Below are 25,572 nucleotides of genomic sequence, written 5' to 3' on the forward strand. Positions count from 1 at the left end.
TTTTATGATGAACCCTAATAGCTCCAGCACCCGCTCTGCACTGACTCTTACGCCCCCTCCTACAATGTGCTCTTGACCAGCCAATAGTCCAGACAGGGAAACACATGGACTCCCAGTCTGTGTAGCGATACTGCAACTACTGCTAAACATTTGGTGAATACCCTGCAAGCTGTCACAAGGCCAAAAGGCAGAATGCAATACAGTGATACCTCAGTTTTCGTCGATAATCCGCCCGAAGATAATCCGCCCGAAAACAATCAGCAAAATCCGAAACCGAAGAAAACTGAGGCAATTATTTCCATATGAATCAACGAGCAGGAGAACGCGTGGGTCGCCTTTTGTTTTCACAAAATTAGCAGCGAGGTCACGTGGGCACGCCAACGAAATCCGAGACAAAATTTTTGCAGAAAAAAACGATGAAAACCGAAGATAACCGAAGTCAACAAAAACTGAGGTATTACTGTACTGGTAATGGTGTTTCCCTACTCAAAATCTGAGGTACTTCCTGTGACAGGGACATATTGATATGCGGGTACAGGCATCCTTCAAGTCTGGACAGCACAGCCAATCCTGTTCCTGAATTATAGGGAGGAGGGTGTCCAAGGAAATCATCCTGAACTTTACATTGAGCAGGATTTTGGAATTTGTTTAGGGCCTCCCCAGTTTTCTTGGGCACAAGGACGTACTTGGAATAGAATCTCTTACCTTCTTCCCCTGGTGGAACAGGTTCAACCACACTGGCCTGTACAAGGGCGGAGATTTCTTCTACAAGTATCTGTTTGTGCAGAGAGCTGATATAAGATGCTCTCAATGGACAATTTGGTGGTAATTGATGCCAATGATGTGAGTAACTGAGACGGACTATTTGAAGAACCCACCGGTTCAAGGATTACACGGGGCCACCTTTGATGGAAAAAACTGATTTTCCCTCTTACCAGAAGGCCATCCGGGATGGTTACTTGGACTGCGGCTATGCTCTCCTGGAGCCATTCAAAAGCTCATCCCTTGCTTTCGACTGGGGAGACGGCTGGGGCCTCTGTGGGTGGGACTGAGAAGGGCGAGAACACTGGGACTGGGGCTGCTGGGCAGCGTGAGAAGGCGGCAGAAACCTATGCCTTTGAGAGTAGTAGGGCTGCCACCTAGGCCCACTCAAAAATCTCCTGGTAGCAGAAGATGCAGCTGGAGGCTGCTGAGGGACTAGATGGTGTCCGTGTGCTTCTTGATGAGGTCAGCAACCTCCTCCACCCTGTCCCCCAAAATATTATCTCCTCAGTAATGTACATCTGCTAACCTCTCTTGAACGGCTGGTTCTAGGTCAGAGACATGCAGCCATGAGATTCTGTATATCCCCACACCCATGGCAGAGAGTCTGGATGCAATATCAAAAGTGTCTTAAGTGCCCCTGGACAGATACATTCTGCACTCCAGCTGCTTACTGCCAACTGGCAAAGCTCAACCTGCTCCTGAGGAAGAGAATCTGCAAGACTATGCATACTGCGTAGCAAAGACTTCAAGTAGATGCTCATGTAAGTTGGTAGGACTGAATGCAGGCAATAAATTGTACAGCGCTGCGTAACCCTAGTAGCGCTTTAAAAAAAAAAAAAAAAAAAAATGTTAAATAGTAGTAGTAGTAGGCCTGAAATAGCTTCCTCCCAAACAAGGCTCTCTTCCTGGGGGAGGTAAGCATAAGTCCTGGAACTCTTGGCTCATTTGAGGGTGGATTCAACTACCAGAGAGTGGCGAGGCAACTGAACCTTCTTGAATTTGGGAGCCTTCAGGATACGGTACTGCATATCCACCTTCTTAGGAGCGACCTGCACTGAGAGGGGAGATTCCCAGTTCATTGGTGCATCTTTAAGGATAGGGTGTAATAGAATCATGACCCCTTATCCTTAGGACAGACAACATCTCTGTCTTGGGTTCTTCCTCCATCTCCAACTTAAACAGGGTGGCCGAAGCCATCTCCTTCACAAAACCTGTGAAGAGAGACCCTCAAGTGGAGATTTGTCTCTCTTAAGTTGGGGAGGGATCAAAAGGGACCCATAAGACTCCTTCTCCAAGAAGAAATGATGGTCCTCTTCTGAGTCCCATGAGTGATCCCAATCAGACTCCCCACCATACTCACGTTGAAAAGAGTAAGTCTGTGCTTGCTCCAGCTCAGTGGGACCATGCCTATGCCCCAAAGAGTGCCGGGGTACAGCTCTACCCTCAGACTCCAGGGAAACTTCCTCACCCGATGTTGAGATCAGTACTGCATGGGCGCTGGTGTCGAAGATAGCTCCACAGGCAAACTTTTTAATGCTGTATAATTTTGAGCTGTAATAATTTGTAAAGATGGTTTTGTGTATTATCGTTGTGTTTTAGTTATTATGTAAATGTTATTATGAATGTTATCTTTGTAGATGGTGTGGATTATAAATTTAAAAAAAAATAATAAATAAAAGTAGGAACCTCAGAAAGATGATAGCCACAGCTGATGTAAGTGCCCCCGATGCCTGAGCGGTGTGCAGCTGTAGCATCTTCTCCAGTTCCTCCCAGAGCACGGCTTGGCACCAACTCATCGAAGGTAAGCCTTGGCAAAGACTGGGGCAGGGACAGCCGGCGAAGGAGCCGGTGTCAAACCAGAAGGAACCTGACTGCCCGGAGATTGGCGCACAAGCACCTTCACCAAGGAGGGGGGGAGCACTCCTCAGTGCAGGCGCTTCTCGGGTACTGGTGATGCCAATGCCCTAGCTCTCCCAGCACCATGCATTGAAGAGGACTGATTCTTGGGCTTCCCCTGACACTAAGCATTGTGGTCCTTTGGTGCCAATGAGGGAAATGTAGGTGTCAGGTTCGATGCTGACTGGCCCTGGGGCCTATCATCAGTGGCTGATGTCCAGAGGCATGCAGTGACTCAGACGATGATAGTCCAGCCATCACTGAAGGCTGAGGCGCACTGTCCGCCGGAGACAAACTCTGCAAGAGAGCGGCTCCACCTGAGACCAGTATGCCAGGAGGGCAGACTGAAGAGCCTTCATATGTTCTCTCGCTATAGCACCACCTCGTTGGTTGACACCATGGACCCAAGAACCTGCAAAATGTCCCTCACGGACGAAGACGGGGCTGCAAGCAACCGATGAACCTGGGACTGAACCTTCAGGAGCCGCGCTTCCGGAAGGTGCACCAAACCCTCCTGTGTATCGAAACGTACCCCCAGAAACGCCAAGGACTGTGTGAGGAAAAAAGTGCGCTTGCGCAGACTAACCTGCCGTCCAGGTAGGGGTGCACCAAGTCACCCTCCCAACGTAACTGGCCTGCCACTTCTACCATCACCTTGGAAAAGGTCCGTGGTGCTGTAGCCAGGAAGGGCATTGCCCGAAACTGGAAGTGGCCTCCCAAGACTGCAAAACAAATAAACTTCTGATGAACTGAAAGAATGGGGATATGAAGGTATGCCTCCAACAGATCCTAAGACGTGAGAAACTCCCCTAGCTGTACTGTCACAATAACAGACTGGAGGGTCTCCATGCGAAAAGGTAACACCCACAAGGCTCAATTCACCCGTTTAAGATCTAGAATAGGACGCCAGGAGCCCTCCTTTTTGAGCACGACAAAGTAAAATATAATACCTTCCAGAACCCCTCTCGTCCAGAGGAACGGAAACCACAGATCGCAGAGCTAAAAGCCAGTCTAAGGTTTGACGGACGACTCCGACCTTGAGAGGGGACTTGCAAGGAGACAAGAGAAAGGCGTCTGGAAGAGGATAATTAAATTCCATTGGTCCAAAGTTACACAGACCCATCTCCGGTAAAACATCTGCAACCTGCTGCCGATGGGGAAAACCAGAGACTGGGTCCCTGCAACTTCATTGGGAAGCTCTGGAACTGCCAGTGCCCCCAGATTCCCCGTCACAACCTTCCCTTCGATTACCTTGAAAGTACTACTACTACTTATCATTTCTATAGCGCTACTAGACGTATGCAGCGCTGTACATTTGAACATGAAAAGAGAGTCCCTGCTTGACAGAGCTTACAATCTAATTAGGACAGACAAACAGGGCAAATAAGAGATAAGGGAATCTCCCTTACCCAGCCTGTATGCATCTCTGCATGTCTTGTAGTCGGCCCACAGCCCGCAGACCAGGAAGCCGAGCGGGACCTATCTTCTGGTAACCAAGCCACCTTAGACTCACCCAAACTCTTAACCAGCTTTTCCAACTCATTGCCAGACAGAAGCTTGCCCTGGAAAGGGAGCTGACTCAAACGAACCTTGGAAGCTACATCAGCTGACCACTTCAGGAGCCATAAGAAGCGCCGCTCAGCTACAACCAGGGCCAGATTCTTCATAGAAGCCCAAACTAAATCATACATGGAATCAGAAAGAAAAGTATTGCCCATTTTCAAATTAATAACATGAGAAGCAGACTGTGAAGAGGATACAGCCGGGACGTTCACGCTTTCCAAAAATACTAGGACTAGGGGGCATGCGATGAAACTACAGTGTAGTAAATTTAAAACAAATCGGAGAAAATTTTTCTTCACCCAACGTGTAATTAAACTCTGGAATTCGTTGCCGGAGAAAGTGGTGAAGGCGGTTAGCTTAGCAGAGTTTAAAAAGGGGTTGGACGGTTTCCTAAAGGACAAGTCCATAAACCGCTACTAAACGGACTTGGAAAACTCCAAAATTCCAGGAATAACATGTATAGAATGTTTGTACGTTTGGGAAGCTTGCCAGGTGCCCTTGGCCTGGATTGGCCGCTGTCGTGGACAGGATGCTGGGCTCGATGGACCCTTGGTCTTTTCCCAGTATGGCATTACTTATGTACTTATGTTCAGAAAATGCTCAACCCAACAAAAACAAGCTTGAGCAACAAGCAAGGCCAAGGTGGAGACTCAAAGGAGCGTTTCAGAAAGGCCTCCAACAGGCAGTCCTGAGGATCCTTAAGGGCTGCCCCACCCTCAACAGGGATGGAAATCTTCTTGGTAGCTGCTGTTATCAGCGCGTCCATCTTAGGAACGCGAAAAATCTCCAGATCCACCAGGGGGAGCCGACAGAGGCGAGCCATGGCCCAATCAATTCTTAAAGGAGAATCCGGGGCCAGCCACTCCACCTACACCAACTCCTTCAAATCTTCATGATATGGAAAAGTCGGGGGCGGTCTGCAGACTCCCTTTAACAGCAGATCCTCTTTTCGTGTCACCTGAGGAGGGTCCTCTGACAGCTTCTGAACCTGGAGGACCTCAGCCAACGAGGGTAATTCCTGGTGCCTAAAAGTCCGCACCACCAAAGGGTCCTCCTCCCCCAGAGAAACCTGAGCAGGCTCGTCCAGGGACCCTGCGTTCCAATGCTCCCCACCATCTGCCTAACTTTCAAAGAGGAGGCGCCGACCCAAGGGAAAGAGAGCATCCTCTAAGTCTTCCATCTTGGCCAGATGAGGTCTCTTGGTTCAAAGGACCCCGACTGAGGGCCCCAAGTGCCCATCCTGTGCTGGAGGCGTCGGCGGACCCCCCCCCCCCCCCCCCCCCCCGAAGCATCCAGCGGGAGTCCCCATTTCAGACAATAAGTCTGATGCAACAAAAGGACAAATTCTGAGGAACCCCGGAGCCAACATGGTAGACGTTCCCACCGAAACAGCATCCGGCACGCCGTGCAAAGGAGTGACAGGCCTGGCGGGGTGTTTTTGCCGCACCACCCTGCTACTGGCAAACCCAATTCTGGCTCCTCACCTCGCATGGGCTCGCCTCCTTGCATACCCGGCAAAGGCCAGTGTGCACTGAAACCACATGGCGCACTGAATAGGCTGCACAACGGCGCCTTCTCTGACTGTGACACCATGAAAAATAGAGCAGCCCTTGTAGTGTCCAGCCACCAGCATCCCACCGCAAGCACACTTTCCCTGCTGGCCACCAAGACTGCAGCTGCAACCAGAACTGTGTGTCCCAGGCGCCCAGAAACGGCAGTGTCTGCACTCCAAAGGTAGGATTACTGGTTCAATATTTCTTTCTTTTGTAGTTATATGGTGCTCTGTCCCCCCCGCGGTACTGCCTGAAGGAACTTCTCCCAGACAGGCAGGTGAGAATGCCAAGCCACACTGCCGAAGGGCAGGGGGAGCGAGAGGGAGGGGGAAGAGACCCGAATCCCAGAGTGTACTCCCACAAAAGGTGTAGGGGCCAGGGCCCAAGACCAAATGCAGCTGTCCCTCTCCTTATGACAAAGGTCTTTTTTTTTTTTTTTTTTTTACAAGAAATCCCAAACAGCCTAGGGTCCCCCAAGGGAGACCCAGACCCTAAAGTTAACACAGGGTCAAAACCGGTGCACCCACAAACACAGAGCAGGGTTGCACAGCACACCTACCTCTGCTGGGAGACTAGAAATACTGAGCAGGTCAAGGCTGCAAAGTCCCTTATACAGAAGCACTGCTCAATAGTTCTGTCTCCCTCTGCTGGTAGGAGTGCATATTACCCGTTCGTCAGGAATGGTCTGGAGAAGACGATAAGGAATATGCACTAATCATTCCAGAACAACAATACTCAACACAATCTAACTGTAACACATATTTTCATTTAAGAAATGAACTAAGACATATCTTCTCAAGAAACCCCACTTACTATTCCACATGCACCAGTAGTTATCTTGCCAACCACCATAAAACGCATCATACAACCTTGTACATGCAACTGAATCAATGTAATCTCTAACAACTGTTAAATGTAAGCAACAATGAACCAAAACTTGTTTTTGAATAATTGTGGGATACAAGCATGAATACATAAACAAAACAGCACAGAGCCAGGATTATTGTCATTTATACATGTATGTGTTCATATATGAAAGATAAAAAGTGAGGAGAATGGGTGAGGATACCAACACTTGTATATTTTATTTAAAAATAAAAAATAACACTGTATAAAAATGGGTCATTTTTATACAGTGTTATTTTTTATTTTTTATTTTTATTGGGGTAGGGAGGAAATAAACAACATTTTTATTTTTTATTTTTAAATAAAATATACAAGTGTTGGTATCCTCACCCATTCTCCTCACTTTTTATCTTTCATTCCACGGTTTCGTGAGGGTTTCACCTCCTTTTTGTTTTTGTGTTCATATATGCACAGAACTGACAAATACTGGCATTTATGTGCACCTTGTCACCTAAATCTAAATGGTTCCTAACAGAATTACCTCAATTATGCAGCAAAGCAATAGATTGGCAAACTTAATTATGAGAGACGAATGCATGTTGCTCTATATTAGCTATATCCAAAAGAAAAAAAAAGTATATTTATTGGTTTAGAGTGGATATGAATATCCTTGGTAACTAAAATCAGTTTTTAGAGGCAAATGTGAGTCTCTATAATACCATTAACATTATGAATGTGTGTGCAAAAACCAATTGTAACATGCTTTGAGCAAACACACACCACATAAGTAAAACCATGATGACCTGAATGTAGAAGCCCACAGAATTGCCAGAGAGTACTAGCAACTTAAAGATATGGACTACAGGTTATGACCTATGTTATTCATTCCGTTTATGGGCTCATTCAAATACAAAACAGATGTAAAATGGAAGACTAAGACTTTTAGTTAATACATGGCATAAAGAAGAAATGACTTTGCAGAAATGCCCTTTACAGCCTGATGAGTTTGTTAAGAGACATCTGCTTTATTTCAGCATAACGTAGCCAAAATCGTTAATAGCCAGGCCCGATGACTGCTTTGCAAGCATTTCACTTGGACAAGCTGTATATATGAAGTTTATTATCTCCAAACTTTTAATAAATTACTCAATATGAATCTTCAATGCATACTCACATTCCAGTAATCTTTCCCTCCATAGTGGTCATGCAATAGATTTTCAGCTCTGTCTACCATCACTGACCTACAAAAATTATTAACATAACATTTTCCTTAAAGAAAAAAAAAAAAAAAAAAAAAAAGACACCAGTAAGCATCACTCAGTATAATTAACTTTTAAGTGGAGTATGTATTAAACAGCATAACAGTAGGCTGTTAACATACTGATTTTAATGTAAGAGTTAGGAATGCATTTAATACCTGATGTATTAAAAGGCATACAGCTTTTAGAACATTGTGCATTAATGTATGCTTTCACAGTATTAAGTTGATAAACCTTGCAGTGACACTTATGTTATCTATAACTTAGTGTTTACGTTTAGAAGACCTCAGTCAAATGGAGATGTGGAGCAATTGTTGGTAGAGAGGCAGAAAAGGAAAAAAGAGAGGAAAGAAGGAATGATTAATGTCAGGCAGGTGTAGTGAGGGAACAGACAGGAGAGAAGAGAAAAGGCAAATGGACAGCAGCCACTTGAAGGAGAATTAACAGACAGACAGAAAAGCAGAAAAGAGAAACTGGAACCAACACAATGGAAAAATAAAATGTCCAGACCACAAAGGCAGAAGAAAAGAATTTTATTTTGAATGTTTTAAATACAAACTGTTAGCTTTGGGAAATGTGCATAGCAAATATATTTGTATTGTGTTCAGTAGAAAAGGAAAGGCATTTCTGTTTTTATTTCTCCAGTGTTGCAGTACATGCTAAGTTTAACTTCTTGGGGTTCCCAGTTCAATTTTTGTCTAAATATTTTTATTTCAAATTTGTGATCTCTTGTTTTGTATTTGGTGAGGGCCTGTCAGTATGACAGTAAAAACAGATGGGGAAATCAGAGGAGGCAGGCCTCCTTTATGTTCTGATCTGGGCCCTAGCATGTCTAACATTAGTCCTGATCCTTGCTATATAGCTAATGGGGATCCCCAAGCATCCCTTGCTGAGGACCTCCTCCTAAAACAGCTAGAACTCCCTTCTACCAAGCTCTGCAGTTGGCAACAGCATCCACAACTAAGCATACATTGGGTGCCAGCATCAGTGACTTAGGGACGTTGCTGCTGCCAGCCAAGCTTGGTAAAAGGGAGTTCTAGCCACCTTCAGAAAAAGTATTAAGCTGATAGAACTCGGGGATCCTCATTAGCTAATGTATTTATATTGAGTAGGGCAAGGCAGAGAAAATTTTGTGCCCACCCACTTTAGACTCAGGCCCACCCAAAACTGGATGTCTGGCTATGCCACTGCTCTTTAGGTTTCCTCATAGGGAAGTCGTCCCATCCCCTTTACCATTTTCATCGCTCTTCTGTGTAACTTTTCGAACTCCTATCTTTTTTGAGATGTGGTGACCAGAATTGCACACAGTATTCAAGGTGCGGTCACACCATGGAGCAATACAAAGGCATTATTATATCCTCATTTTTGCTTTCCATTCCTTTCCTAATAATTCCAAACATTCTATTTGCTTTCTTAGCTGCCACTGCACACTGAGCAGAGGGTTTAAAATTTGAATGGTTTCGGAAGGTATAGACCTGAGTGGGGGAGGGAAGGAACATGTGACGGAAGAACAGAAGAAGAATGGGTGCTACCTCTGGAGGCAAATGACTCAGGGAAGATTCTAGTTCATGGATTCCTGGGCAGTGGTGGGGAATATGTGAAAGATCCATTATGCCTTGCATTACCATGATAAGGTTATTATTTTGTTTGGCTTTTTTTTTTTGTTAGTCACACGGCAATGCAAATTGCATTCCTTAACACAATTTTCACCAATCCATATTAATAATCTGTTTAGTATGCACTTACCTGCTAACTGGCTCACACAGTTTTGGTGTTAGGTCACATTCCATCTTGATTATTGTGACATGGACTAATGCAAACTAATGTACAATCATGCAGGGGTGTGAGTTAACTAATACAGGTACTTAAATGCCTTTTGCATGGAAGTGGTGCCATAATTGGCACTTACCTGTGCAAATGCACTAAGCATCATTCTATAAGGGAGCACATAAGTGCTAGAGTGCATAAATGCAAGGGAGGGTAGCAAGGAGGGACATGTGAAGGTCTCCTACCTACGCACACACCTTATAGAATACTGTAAATTGCATGAACTGCATGGCATAAATAAGTGTACCTAAATGTAGGTATGTTGATGCTGACTTAGGCTAGTAATCTGTAACAGTACCTTGGTACCAAGATACCATTACAGAATTTGCACTCAGCATGCGGCATCGGGGAACTGCATTTGCCCTATTGTAGCCTAGTATATAGACCACTTAGTGGTAACAGTTTCAGATCCAATACATGCAGCTGTCTAGAATGCAGTGAAAAGCTTTTTGACGCAAGATTATTTTGTTAATCCTAAATGTAACGGTACGAAGGCTTCGTAGTGGCACTTGACATGGCACAAGCAAGGGTGTAGCCAGACCGCGAGGTGGGAGGGGGCCAGAGCCCAAAATGGGGGGGGGCACATTTTGGTCTGTTGCCCTCCCCTCTGCCGCAGCTGTATAACATATCTTGGCTGATGGGGGTCCCCAACCCCCGCCAGCTGAAGCACCGCTGCCGCAAATACCTTGGTTGGCGGGGGTCCCCAACCCCCACTAGCTGAAGTCTTCATCCAGCGCTGGTCTCTAGTGCCTCCGCATTGCCTGCCTTCTCTTCCTCTCACATCCGGCACGCTGGTTTTAATGAAATTGAGTATGCGCGCGTGCTCAGTTTCACTAAAAGGAGCGCGCCAGACCGTGAGGGGCCCACATAGCTACACCACTGGGCACAAGAGGCCAATGTTTCAATTTATTTGACCACACATCCCTTTACAGCCTTCCCAAAAAAAATACACACACTCAAACTGTAAGTCAGAAACTGCTGTGTCACAGCGGTAATGCATTTAAACCCATGGGGCTGGGCTACCAATTAAATGCACTCAACTCTTGCCTCTGAATGTTCTTTTGGGATTTTCCCAGCTGGGAAGCCAATTAATTTCTTCAACCCAACCCCAGCATGACCACCAAAGAGAAAAAAATACTGGCCTTAGGAACTAAAAGTAAAATACGAACAAAAAAATAAAGCATCTTACCTTGCTGACGTATTTTGTAAAAGGACAGGTGCAATAACAGAAGCTGATCCTTGGACTGATAAACAGGTGACATTTAGGCCTCTTGTTTCCTCATAGCCCCAAAACCACCCCCTAAAACAGAAACAGGCAAACCCTTTTATTTGAATATCGGTGCCAAAATGGAACAAAATACAGAGATGGCATGTCTGATACAGCAACAAGTAGATCAGAACAGATGTAACATATATGCACAGCACAGCAAGCCCCACAAATTTTTAAGTACTCCTCACCGCCAAGAAAAAGAACCTTCCTAATCCCCTTTCTCCCCACCCTGCTGGAACCACCACCCCCTCTTCCCCTCATCCAGGTCCCTACATACAACCAAAAGGTAGAAGCCTGGACTCTTATGACCTCCAACCCACAAACTGAGGACCCAGAAAATAAAACATCCCACCCCTAATAATGCATGCCTTGCCCACAAACAGGCAAACCCTTTTAATGTTGTGCAGCAATGTCCTCAACTCCCAAACTGCCCCCTTATTAGGTCACCAGGAAAATGCAGAAACAAAACTTTGAGAATGCTTTCTAACTAGCTACAAGGTAGAAAACTCGGTACATACTAAGCACAATGCAATCCGCTTAAGTGCAAGGGTCTGGGACCATGCAGTTAACCGGAGCGTGCACTTAACCGTTGTGACCCAAAGAGGCTTGACATCTGATAAACATATGTAAAGTACTGTTTATTATACTACAGTATACAGTCTCCGTTAACTGACATTATACAGTCTCCATTAACTGACGTTAGGCTTTCTTGAAGTAATTAGTCATAGTCCTCTGTACACTCTTGTGTCTGTGAGTTCCATAGACTACATCTGCCAAACAGTAAAAACTGTCATAGCACTGACATCCAGTGGCCTCCAGATAGGCCCGCACGGTGTTGAGACTCTCCAGCGCTCTTGCAAAAGTGACAGGAGGTTGTTGAATTTCGGCAGCATGTGCCTCGCTGTGGAGGAGTGGCCTAGTGGTTAGCGTGGTGGACTTTGGTCCTGGGGAACTGGGTTCGATTCCCACTGCAGGCACAGGCAGCTTCTTGTGACTCTGGGCAAGTCACTTAACCCTCCATTGCCCCAGGTACAAATAAGTATCTGTATATAATATGTAAGCCGCATTGAACCTGCTATGTGGGAAAGCGCGGGGTACAAATGTAACAAAAAAAAAATCTGTTTCTTCATCAGCCATTACCTGAGTGTAGGCGCATATCTGGACATCAGTGCTGTCAGCTGTTTGTAGATCGTAATCAACAGCTACGAAGTGATGAACTCCTCTTCAGTAACACAGGCTGGGATGTCAATAGCCTGTTCATCTGATGCGTTTGCAACAGCTGCATCTGTTTCGTCCCTCTCCACATCTCTAACAAAGCTTGCCCGCTTGTAGCAGTTCACAATGGTTGCCTGTGTAACATGATTCCAGGCTTCTTTCTGCATATGTAGGGAATCCAACAGTGACAAATTATGTGCCAGTTCAACAGCACGTTTATTCTTGCCAGTCTAGTCTTCCATAATGCTCATCAGACGACGTAGCACAACAGCCCGATAATGTTGTTTGAAATTGGCTATTATGCCCTGATCCATAGGTTGGGTCAGAGAGGTAGTGTTTGGTGGCAGGAAGACCACCTCGACGTTAGACAGCCTGACATCATCACTGTGTGCAGCACAATTATCACAAAGCAACAAAATCTGACGCTTTTGTGCCCGCATTCTAGTGTCTAACTTCTTTAGCCACTACTTCCAAATTTCCCCAGTCATCCATGAACGTTAGCCTCGTATGGCACAGGAAGTCACTTAACATTCTTGAAGTAACGAGGCTGTTTGCTCTTTCCAATGATGAGTGGTTCCAACTTCTCACTCCCATCTATATTGCAGCAAAGGAGGATCGTCAGTCGGTCCTTCGACGTTTTACCTCCTGCAGTTTCAGCTTGTTTGAATGCAAGTGTTCCATCAGGAATCGCTCGCCAGTAGAGACCGTTTTCGTCAGCATTGAAAATGTAACGAGGTGCAAACTCGTTCAAGATGGTAGGAAGAACTGAAACAACCCAATTTTCAGCACCAAAGTCATCAGCGTCTTGTTTTTCACCATGCTGTTTCTTGAATTTTATGTTGTTCCTCTCCTTTCATCTTTTCAACCATCCAACAGTGGCTTTGAATTCAGTTAGTCCAAGACTTTCAGCTAGCTGATTAGCATTCTCCATAAGGAGTGGACCACTGACAGGAAACTGTCTGCTCCTGACTTGAGAAAACCACCAAAGAAGAGCATCTTCTACCTCCTCAGCTTTTCCCACCCGTTTTCGTTTACGGTGTGGATTTGTATTGTTTTGCCAGTCTTCCAGAAGCTGTTTTTTCTGCTTCAAGATACGTGAAATTTGACTGGGACTGACACCATATTCTTTAGCAATAAATGCTTGACTTTGTTTGTTTTCTAATTTTTTAAGAACTTCTATTCGTTCAGCCAGTGTTAAAGTCTTACAGTTGCACGCCGACGACAACGACAACTCCAGTGTACACTCTAACAACATTCTTTTGCTTATTCTGCCTGTGGCAGTTAAAGGGGCGGTAAATTTGAAATCTCGTTGGTTGTCACGCGCCAGTCGGCTTCCATATTCTGTGCACATGCTTATGCGGAGTCTTTCCTGCAGAGGAGCAGACTTAAACCATGCATATAAGCGAATCTTGCATTCATCAGTGGTGCACTAAACCATAGAAACTGATGGCGCCAAAAACGGGACCGAAGCATGGCATGCAGTTAAACAGAGCATGCGCTTATCCGACGTGCATTTAAATGGAGTGCACTGTATATGCTATATTTCAATATGATTTTTCCACTTGTTGCAACGATAAGTGGAGTATGAAGGGACAGCATCTTGGAAGGTGCCTTTTGTGTCTCTGTGTATGGCCAAGGTGGGTCTTTTCTCAATAAATTTGGGTTTTCATCAATCACCTTAACCTAGTGGCTCCTTGCTCCTTTTGTTTCCCTCCTGCTCATGCTGGCACTGGAAGATACTGCGGAGGTGTTCCTCTTTTTCATTTTCATACATAAATTCCAGCCTAGTGCTTGTTTCAGCCAGGGCTTGAAATGAGTGATTGAAGGGGCAATGTAAAAATTTGCCTTTCATGGCTTCGCTCTTTTGGAGCAGCATCTTAGAAAGGATTTACCAGTAGGGCTTGAGCCATCCAACTCGGGATGTCTCAGGTTACACTAATATCTTAGAATACATCCGCTAATGTAGAACCTGTTCTAAAATACACGGGGAAAAAAAGGACAGCTATGTGCTGGTTATGTGCAGCACAAACATCCATTTTAGAACAAATAAACACCTGGATTATCAACGGGCAAAACGTGAGTGTTTCTGAGGCAGAACATGAATGTTCAGATTATGAAACAGCAACAAATGTTTGTGTGCTAGAACATAAATGTTTATGTCATTTTAGAAACCAATGTCTATGCTTTCAGACAGAGCCCATTACCCCTTGCCAGTTTTCTTTGGGGGGGGGGGGGGTTAAGGTCGTGACCTCCTTTACTCCCTTCCAGTGGAGCGCTTTTCAACAGGAGCACTTTTCTGATATCTATACATCCTGGGTAGTAGGTCTAATCCAGACATCCATTTTTTTTTTTTTTGGATGGTAGTATTCTATGAAATTACGCATGCAAACAGCACATAAATTTAAGCACTTTGTTATAGAATGAGAGAGAAAAAGGTTATCTCACAGAATCCAAAGTAGAAAGGTTTATCTCTCAGAATCAGAGGTAGGTAGCTACATATAGAATTCCAGTTCTGAATTCCTTAATGCACACATTTTCACATCCCAAGTTCTCTTACCACCCAGTGCATATTTCAGCTCCATGCAAAAAACTTTGATTCTGTATATATACTGTTGATAGTTGGTACTTGCCACTGAATTAATATTATTTAGTAGCTGCTAAATACAGTTTCTGTTTTCTTAATGCAGCATTGATGTTACCGGTAGTGTCCATGCTTGTCCACAGAATACATGAGCTGATCCAAACAAGGTCTGTCATCTACTTTCTCTTCCCAGGTGCCTTCTTTCCAGCCTTCTGCATAGCCCTGTAGGACATACACCTGCTCAATGAAGGGTCCTCCTGACTCTGTAAACAGATACAGTTCAAATCAAACGATTTAGATTTGTAATAGGGGCTCCTCAAGGGCCACAAACAGGTCTTACTTTCACGGTATCAAAAAGCTTAGGGTGCATTGCATTCAGGTACAGCAGATATTTCCCTGCCCAAGTGGGTTTACAATCTAAGTTGTTATCTGAGGCAGTGGAGGTTGAAATGATTTGCCCAAGGTCACAAGGTGCGAGAAGCAGTATTTGAACCCTGGTTTCTCTGGTTCTCAACCCACTGTCCTAACCACTATGCTACCCTTCCAGGTCCATTTGCAAACATCTGGTCTAACAACAAGGCTAATTTGCATAATTTCATTACTCTGAAACCGAACAAACTTGCAGCTCTGAAGGACCAGCATCAAATCCATCTAATTTATTGGTCACTTTCAACTGAACAGAATCTCACAGATTCAGATGAGTAACCACAGTTCACAAGTTCTGCTCTTTTGACCCAAAGTGTTGTATTTTATGGCACATTTTCACAATGTAAGGGATTAAAGGCTGAACGTAAGGTTACAGTCTTGTTTGCAAAACAATGTAAGAGGGGCACTTTGAGGCAAGTTCTGTCATTCTACAAAATATTTCTTCAGCTGAGAACTTCATGCTGCTCAATTAAAAATACTATATTACAAAAATGCTAAACTAGTAATTCATTTTAGTTCAAAGATTCAGTCCAGTCAGATGCTACTCCAGTGTGTATAACACTAATGGACCAATGAACTAGCATGCGTTAAGGATAGCACTGCATTAGCCATAATGCACTTGTGTCTCAGTACACATTAACAGGAATTAACAGGAATTAATGTGATAAAAATATTAGGGCCTCTTTTATCAAGCCGTGTTAGCAGTTCCCGTGTGGTAATGCTGACGAACCCCATTCAAAGTGAATGGGCTTTGGCGGCGTTACCGCACCAGGAGCCACTAGCATAGCTTGATAAAAAAGGCCCTTAACGAGCTGTCATATTGTTTTGGGATTAGTGGTGCTCTGTACACATGGATCAGAGGTTTCTTAAAGGAACAGATCGTATCAGGTCAAGGTGAATAATGTCATTTCGAACCTCAGGGCTCTTCTATCTCCCCAATTTTGCTCAATGTTATGATGGCTCCAATGGGAAGGAAACTAGCTATGATGGGATTTAATCCTTTCATAAATGCAGGTGATGTCACTCTTTATGTTTCTTTTAAAAATGATATATGTGAAATACTGGATACAGTAAAAAAGGGTCTAGAAATTATGGAAATAGGGGCTACAAACTTCAAACTTAAATTGAATCGAGACAAAACAATATTTTGGGTTATTTGCATGCCACATTGAGGCGTATTTTCAAAACATTTAGACATAAAGTTAAGTGGAGGGGCATTTTCAATAGTTCGTCTAAGTCAGACTTTGGACGTTTTACGCTAAACATATCAAATCTGAATAGGAAATATACTCATTTTTGAAAAAATAAAAATGTCTTTTTTTTTAAATATCATTTCAAACAAGGTTTTGTACTTTCTGCGTTTATCTTCGAAAAAAACGCACAAGTTATAAACACACAAAATCAAGTCACTGGGATGTAGGAGGGGCCAGCATTTTTAGTAAACTAGTGCCCCAGACATCCCAGGAGAGCAATGGGGTACCCTAGGGGCCACTGCTGTGGATTTCATAAAAATGCTCCCAGGTACGACGTATCTCACCATTGCTCCCTTATCTACTCTGCAGAGCCCTACAAAACCCAACCAAAACCCACTGCCCCCAATTGTACATCACTACTATAGCCCTTATGAGTGAAGGGGGCTCCTATAAGTGGGTACAGTGGGTTTCTAGTGAGTTTTGGAGGGCTCACAGTTTCCACCACAAGTGTAACAGGTAGAGGGAGGTATGGGCCTAGGTCCACCTGTCTACAGTGCACTTAACCCACTACTACGCCAAGGACCTGCATGCTGCTCTAATGGACCTTGCTATAACATTATTATTATTATTAGCATTTGTATAGCGCTACCAGATGCATGCAGCGCTGAACACCTGATACAAAGAGACAGTCCCTGCTCAAAAGAGCTTACAATCTAAGTAATACAGACAAACAAGACAGTTACGGGTGAGGGAAGTAATGGGTGAGAAGGGAGGAAGGGACAAGGGGAGGGCAATTGTGGCTAGGAGCTAAAAGCAGCAGTGAAAAGGTGGGTTTTCAGCATAGATTTGAAAACAGGTAGAGATGGAGCTAGACGTATAGGTCCAGGAAGTCTATTCCAGGCATAAGGTGCCGCGAGAGAAAAGGAGCGAAGCCTGGAGTTAGCAGTGGAGGAGGAGGAGGACGACAAGAGAGATTTGTCATAGAGGTTGGTGAGTACTATTTTTATTCACATTTTGGGGGGTGGGAGGGGGTCAGTGACTACTGGGTGAGCAAGGGAGGGTCATCCGTGAATCCCTCCAATGGTCATTTGGTCATTTAGGGCACCAAAAACAAGAGACTATTTGCTTCTCCATCTCCCTAGCTGCAAAAACATGGTTTATAAGTCAGTTTGCTTGGCAGAATCTAATTCCCAAGGAAATTAGAGGTATCAATAATTATTTACTATTTCATAAAAACCTTAAAACATATCTTTTAAAGACATTTTTTTAAATTAAGAGTGGGTTCAAGAAATTGAGGTTATATCTTTGTGAATGAAACCTAAGTGTAAGCTATATAGAATCTTTGTGAGTGTAATCCAGTTCGTTAACTATAAACCACATTAAACTGAAATTAATTTTTGGATAATGTGGGATATAAGAACAAACAAATAAATAAATAAATAAATACATGTTAAAATGGGGTTAATGGAAGTCAGGTTAAACTTTTGGTTAACTACATCTCCCTAGAGGAGAAAGACAGCAAGGCCTATGTACTAAAATGCAAATTGCAAAAAATATAACCATAGTTCATTGAAGAAATATTTTACTGATAGCCCTCCATAACAAAGATTCTCACATGAATTTGCCACAGAGCTCATTTGCATCCATAGGAATTTGGACAGGAAAGCTTACGGGTTATTATATCAGCTTCCACATGAGATAAACTGGCACAATTCCATACGGCATGTCCGTAGGGCTGTAGTGTTCTCCTGCCTTCTTCAACTAGCATAGCATATAATGGATTGTCAGGGGAGGGGAGAGGGGGTCCTGGTACTCAGAATGGTGAATGGTCTATTGCGGCCTGCCTCCCATTATCTCCCAAAGGTGGGGGGGAAGAAACCATTGCAGCACATATTGGGTGTTGTATTGCCAACGGTGGTAATATGTCTTATCTGGTTTAATCACTTATACCTTTTTAATTCTACATTTCCTATTCTCATGTGTTTCTGCCTCACTTCTTATCAAAGAGAAGATCTAATATATATTTTAAGAAGAATACGAGGTACAAAATAAAGTCTGATTTACTGACTGGGATTTATTAACTGCTTTTAAGAAGATATTCACCCAAGGTGGTATACAGCAAATACAGCTTGACATAAAATATTAACGTGTCAAGACTGAAGTGGTCTTGGTCTCAAAATCTCAAATATTCTGGTGTTACCTTCAACAGATTCCTCCTTTTGAAGTCCTCTATACTTCCTCAGATTTGCCAGAAACTGAATACTCCAGTGAAGGGAACAATAAACACTTCAGTCCCCCACAGAAAAAGGGTATCTATAGCAATCTGACTGACAGAGCCAATAATGTTCAAACGTCTATCTAAAATTAGGAACTGTTAGAAGCAATAATCTTATTTTCTCCTTCAAGAGGAGGAATCTGTTGAAGGTAACACCAGAATATTTGAGATTTTGAGACCAAGACTATAGGAATGTTCTTAAGATCTCCTAACCTTGTGTTTCCCCAAATCTCCTCTTGCCAGTCCATGTGCCTGAGTTGGTTTCCCCCTTCTTGTCAGGTCAGTAATTATCTGCATTTATTTCTAGCAAAAAAGGTGCCGGTACTGAAATGTTAGGCCACCCTTCAAGGGTGGGATGATCACTGAGGGACCCACCCCACAATAGCCAGGCCCCATGCAACCAATCACAGAATCTATGACAAGGCAGAATTGGTGTGTAGAACCTGAGCTCTTTCATTAAAACTTGGGGACCATGGCTCAATTTTAGCAGACAATGGAAAAGGTGCTGGTACTCAGTACCCCAAAGTACCCCCTCAAAAAAAGCCCTGGTAATTATTTAGATGAACTGCAACATTATTTGTGGGAACCACAAAAATGGGCTAATTCAACAGCAAAATAATAACATAAAATAAATGCAAACACTACCCTGTACTACCATGCAAATCATTTGGGCTGTTCTGCTATGGAGAAAGCTCATAGGGAATCTGATCCAGTTGGTTTGATAGCAAACATGAACTTGATACTATTTAATAACATTGATTTGATCCATGTGCCTGCAATGGAAAAAGAACATGCAGACAAAATTCTATATTATAAATAATTACACCAATTTAAGTGTTACCTGTGAGAAACTGTTCATATTCAATGATTGGGATGTTTTTATTGAGGCTTTCCAGATCAAAGAACTCAGACCAGGCAATGCGGACCTGATGAATATCAGGACTCTGCCAGTGATAGAGACGTCCCCATGGTGGCAGCACCAATACCCAATCATCACTCTTCAGTAAGGTCTTCAGAAGAGATGCCACGCGAATATAGACATCCCTGCGCAGGTTAAAGCCTTCAGGAGGATTCACATCATACAAAAGATACCTGAGAAGAAGGAAACCATATGGATTAAAAGGACTTGATGTATCAGACTGTTTTCCATTAGACACAACAGGAAAGATAATACCTTAATCAGGAGCAGTTTAAATTAGTTGTTCAGTCACTTGTTTTGAGTACATTAAATTACTGTAACATAGTTTACTTGTGGTTGTCGAAAAGCTTCTTGAAGCAGAGACAAACGATAAAAAACTATTGTGATGCACTTGATTTTTTCCTATAAAAAGCTGTGTTCATATCACTCCATTTTATTTATCTATTTATTGGTTTCCAATAGTAGCCAGTATCATGTTTAAACTTGGCAGTTTAGTATTTAAGATATTATATGGAGTCATATATTATTGCTGATATTTAGGCCTTTCGTGTATAAGGCCCCATCTTACATGTCATTTTAATGTTAGCATTTCTTAGCCCTAAGGGCATGCGATATTGGAAATTATTTCAAACAGTTTCTCTTATCAAGCAACAACCCTTTGGTCATGGTTTCCAGGTAATATTAGATCTTTATAAAAAGGCAATTAAAACCCATTTATTTTAAAAGCATGTTTTGGGCATTGTTAACAATTCATATATTTATGTATGATCTTAGATATATGATCTAGTACTCTTTTTGTGATCTGCTTTGAACTAAAATCTGGTAAAAGCAGAATATAAGAATTGTAACTGTAACACCATTATTACACAGCTGTCTCAGTCTATTATTATTATTCATAAGATGGCCAGTAGGGCCTTCAGACGTGCAAATTAACTTTTAACAGAGCCATCAATGTTCAAGTCAGGCAGCAGTGTAAAACCAGACATAAAACAGTCATACAAGTTATGGGAACATATTTTAGCACACCTGGTCAAATTGTATATTTCAATTAATCCTTTCGGTAAGTGAATAGAGTGACACAAATCTCAGCATGCTTCAAAGCTAAAATCTTTTTGCAAGTGTTTATGCATAATTGGTATTTATTTACTTTGGGGTCCTTTTACCAAGCTGCAGGAAAAAGGGCCCTGCGCTAGCGGTGGGGGCCATTTTTCCTGTGCCGGGAGCCTTTTTACCTTAGTGGGTAAAAGCCACCAGACAAGCATGGCCATACAGCAAGAGAGCTCTTACCGCATGGCCACGAGGCGAGAAGCCCTGACCACCGCCCACTGAGGTGGCGATAACGGCTCCCATGGTAACCCAGCTGTAACTGGGCAAGTGGCAATGCCCGACTACTGCTGGGTTACCGCCGCGTAAGCCATTTCCAGGGGATTTCTTTTTCCCCTGGAAATGGAATGCACTCAGAGTGGAACTATCACCGGCGGCCACTCTGGTCTGGCGGTAGTTCCAGTTTAGAATTCGGTAAGCCCCCGTTGGGCTTACCGACACTTTGTAAAAGACCCCCTTATTTTTTTATGGCAGGTACAAAAGTTCAAAAGCACAAAAAAGCGCTAAGAGCCTTCAATAAACGTGACAAACTTCTTTAATTTGCACAGCATAGATCAATGACACAATGAGCTGACACAAGCCATGTTTCAGTGCGAAGCACCTGCCTCAGGGGTCGTATGCCTTCAAAAAATGAAATGAAGCGCAAGTCCTTATCCCTAAAAAATGCTGAACATCAAACCCGTTGTCATTGTGTGATTGATCTATGCTGTGCAAATTAAAAATCTTTTTCCCATTTATTGAAGGTTCTTTATGCATTTTTTTTTTGCTTTTGGGCTGTGTTCTGTGCTTTCGACCGTCTCTGTGTTGTTCTCTAGGTGCAAAAGTTCAAACAGTCAGCACTTTGTGATGTCTCCTTTGGCAGAAATAACAGCTTCCAAATGTTTCCTCTAGCCAGCTAAGGTAAAATTATGTATCATACCTGATAATTTTCTTTCCATTAATCATAGCTGATCAATCCATAGACTGGTGGGTTGTGTCCATCTACCAGCAGGTGGAGATAGAGAGCAAACTTTTGCCTCCCTATATGTGGTCATGTGCTGCCGGAAACTCCTCAGTATGTCGATATCAAAGCTCCATCCGCAGGACTCAGCACTTAGAGAATTACACCCACGAAGGGACACTCTGCCCAGCTCACCACCGCCGAAACGGGGGAGGGGAATTAACCCAGCTCATCCCCACACAAGTGGGGGAGGGGAATCCGTCCAGCTCATCCCCGCGGAGCGGGGGAGGGACACCACACCCGCCAATGCGGGGGGATCTGGCTTATCCTGCAACCGCAACCGCGGGAGGAGCTGACTGACCCTAACACCGCCGAAGCGGGAGGGGTACAAAGCTGCCCTACAGCCGCACGAAGCGGGAGGGAGTGCCGGCAGAATTTAAATCTCAATCCAGCCCCGTAAAACGGAGGGGAGAGGAATGCAGCAGCTCACTGTAACACAAACTCGTCTCAACTCTTGAAGAATCCAAGTGAAAAAACTTGAACACGAAGTCTTTCTGAAGTAACTGAAGACTAAACTTGAACCTGAAATGCAACCAGAATAAAAACAGTACAGATATCTGGGAGGGGCTATGGATTGATCAGGTATGATACATAATTTTACCTTCCATATCATCAAGCTGATCAATCCATAGACTGGTGGGATGTACCGAAGCAGTACTCACCCAGGGCGGGACATTGAAATCCCTGACCTCAACACTGAAGCTCCAAACCGGGCCTCCGCCCGTGCAGCCACAGTCAAGCGGTAATGCTTGGAGAATGTATGAGCCGAAGCCCAAGTTGCCGCCTTGCATATCTCTTCCAAGGAGACGGACCCGGCCTCTGCCATCGAGGCCGCCTGAGCTCTAGAGGAGTGAGCCTTCAGCTGGATAGGCGGCACCTTCCCCGCGGCCACATACGCCGCTGCAATGGCTTCCTTGACCCATCTTGCCACTGTAGGCTTAGCAGCCTGCAGACCCTTACGAGGACCTGCAAACAGGACAAACAGATGATCCGATTTCCGGAACTCATTGGTCACTTCCAAGTATCTGATGATGACTCGTCTCACATCCAGATATTTAAGAGCAGAGTACTCCTCTGGGTAGTCCTCCCTACGAAAGGAAGGGAGACAGAGCTGCTGATTCACATGGAAGCGAGAAACAATCTTGGGCAGGAAGGAAGGCACTGTGCGAATAGTCACTCCTGCCTCAGTGAACTGCAGAAAGGGCTCTCGACATGAGAGTGCCTGGAGCTCGGAAACTCTTCTGGCTGAAGTGATAGCCACCAAAAAGACTGCTTTCAACGTCAGGTCTTTCAGAGATGCCCTCGACAAGGGATCAAAAGGCGGCTTCTGCAATGCTCTTAGCACCAGGTTGAGATTCCACGCAGGCACCACTGAGTGCAGAGGAGGGCGCAGGTGATTAACTCCCTTGAGAAAGCGCACCACATCTGGCTGCGAAGCCAGGGAAGCACCCTTCAGGCGGCCCCTGAAGCAAGCCAAAGCCGCTACCTGGACTTTAAGGGAACTGAGCGACAGGCCTTTCTCCAGACCTTCTTGCAGGAACGCCAACACTGAAGAAATTGGAGCAGTGAAGGGAGAAAGTGAGCCTGCTTCACACCACGCTGCAAATATACGCCAAACCCTGGCGTAAGCAGTAGAAGTAGAGCGCTTCCTTGCTCTCAGCATAGTGGCGATGACCTTGTCTGAGAAGCCCTTCTTTCTCAGACGCTGCCGCTCAATAGCCAGGCCGTAAGACCAAAGGGTGAGGGATCCTCCATCACCACGGGACCCTGATGTAACAGGCCCTGCTCCACTGGCAGCCGCAGAGGATCGTCGACTGAGAGCCTGATCAAGTCCGCATACCAGGGACGTCTGGGCCAATCCGGACCCACCAGGATTACCCTGCCGGGATGCTTTGCCACCCGGTCTAGCACCCTGCCCAACATGGGCCAGGGCGGAAACACATAGAGAAGCTCTTGAGTCGGCCACTGTTGGAGAAGAGCATCTACTCCCAGGGATCGAGGGTCCGTCCTCTGCTGAAAAAGCGCGGCACTTGGCAATTGGCCGATGATGCCATCAGATCTAGGCTCGGCTGGCCCCAGCGCTTCGTGATATCCAAGAACGCCTGAGCAGATAGCTGCCACTCTCCGGGCTCCAAGGTATGGCGACTGAGAAAGTCCGCCTTGACATTCATGACTCCGGCAATGTGGGCCGCTGACAGCTGCTCCAGGTTCGCTTCTGCCCACTGGCATAGATTCATAGCCTCCTTGGCTAGAGGGTCGCTCTTGGTACCTCCCTGACGGTTGACATAGGCCACAGCCGTGGCATTGTCCGACAGGACCCGTACCGGCTTCAACACCAGTACCGGGATGAACTCCAAAAGCGCCAACCGAATGGCTCTGAGTTCCAGGAGGTTGATAGACCACTTTGCCTCTGCAGGAGACCAGAGCCCCTGCGCTGTCCTTCCCAAGCAGTGGGCTCCCCAGCCCGACAAAGAGGCGTCCGTCGTGACGACAATCCACTCCGGGGTCACCAGAGGCATTCCCGCAGACAACTTGTCTGTCTGCATCCACCAGCTCAGCGCCTTGCGCACTGCTGGGTCCAAGGGAAGGCGCACAGCATAATCCTCCGACATCGGAGTCCAGCGCTGCAGCAGAGATCGTTGTAGTGGTCTCATATGAGCCCTGGCCCAGGGCACTACTTCCATCGTGGCCGTCATAGAGCCCAGACTGTGCACTTCCGCAGCCTGGGCTACAGCCCTAGACGCACCCTCAACCGGCGCTCGCAAGAGCGGGGGAGAGACATGCTGCGCATCCAAAATGGCGTCCGGCGCGACACTCCGCGAAGGAGCCGCGCGGGAAGAACGGCGCTTAACTTTAGCCGCTTTTGTACCGTCGCCCAAATTAAGGGCGTTCATGGCATTAATGTCTCCAACCTCAAGGGCGGCCCAAGAAGAAGCCGTCCGAGCCGCGTGGCCGGCCAAGATGGCGGAGGCGAGGAGCGGGGGATGGGCGTTTATGGCGGGAAAAACCGCCACGCCGGAGGAAGGACCGGGACATTCATCGGTCACGAAACTGTCACCCAACAAGGGCGAATCAGGCTTTAAGACCCCCGCATCCCCTCTAGAAGCGCTCAAGCGATCCGGGGAGCGACTCTTTGCGCCCTCGCCCTCCGACGCCATATGCCACGAGGAGAAGAATCGGGGAACCCCCTGCCCGCTATAAAAAGGTAAAAATTACCTGCTTGCCGCTCCGAGCTGTAACGACCTGGTGTCCCAGTGAGTAGCTGCAATAAACATTTAAATAAACGTCGAAATAAACGCCTTTAAGGACGTTCAAAATTTTTTTTTTTTTTTTTTTAACGGAGCCAGCGGGAGGGGGGAGAAAAGGAGGGACCTGGCACCACCAGGTTTGCACTTGCTCAAAAGAGCCCTCAACCCCAGGCACTCAACAAAACCTAAGAATTAGGCTTGGAGGCCTAGCCAGAGCTGCTGCTGTGTGTGACCACCACCTGCTGAGATAGAGAACATACTGGGGAGTTTCCGGCAGCACATGACCACATATAGGGAGGCAAAAGTTTGCTCTCTATCTCCACCTGCTGGTAGATGGACACAACCCACCAGTCTATGGATTGATCAGCTTGATGATATGGAAGAGCCTTTTTGTTCTTGCTTTTGGAATTTTTCCACAAACTTACTTGCACAGCTCTTCTAGGTCAGAAATATTTTTGCAAGAACTATGAGATGCTGGACTGGACAGGAGCAAGTGAGTGGGTCTCGTTCCTGCCTGAAGACCTCCTCAAACCACCACTGATTTTAAAGGTAGCCCCTACAGTTGAAAGAGGTCTTTGGGCGAGTCTTGAGGGTGGGGAGGAGAGTCTGTTGCTGGGGGGGGGGGGGGGGGG

At 45.2% G+C, this 25,572-nt stretch overlaps 1 protein-coding gene across 1 annotated transcript in view; it reads right to left on the reverse strand.

Annotated features, from left to right (window-relative positions):
* The window catches only part of POFUT2 (protein O-fucosyltransferase 2), a 49,354-nt gene that overhangs the window by 18,269 nt on the left and 5,513 nt on the right, over positions 1 to 25,572 (reverse strand). The window contains exons 2-5 of the mRNA XM_030210449.1: positions 19,511 to 19,761; positions 14,894 to 15,038; positions 10,899 to 11,009; positions 7,798 to 7,864 (exon numbers count right to left, since the gene is read on the reverse strand). Of these exons, the coding sequence (XP_030066309.1) occupies positions 7,798 to 7,864; positions 10,899 to 11,009; positions 14,894 to 15,038; positions 19,511 to 19,761 (574 nt within the window). The remainder of the gene's footprint in view (positions 1 to 7,797; positions 7,865 to 10,898; positions 11,010 to 14,893; positions 15,039 to 19,510; positions 19,762 to 25,572) is intronic.

The sequence above is a fragment of the Microcaecilia unicolor genome, chromosome 7 (assembly GCF_901765095.1).
Source record: "Microcaecilia unicolor chromosome 7, aMicUni1.1, whole genome shotgun sequence".
Lineage (NCBI taxonomy): Eukaryota > Metazoa > Chordata > Amphibia > Gymnophiona > Siphonopidae > Microcaecilia > Microcaecilia unicolor.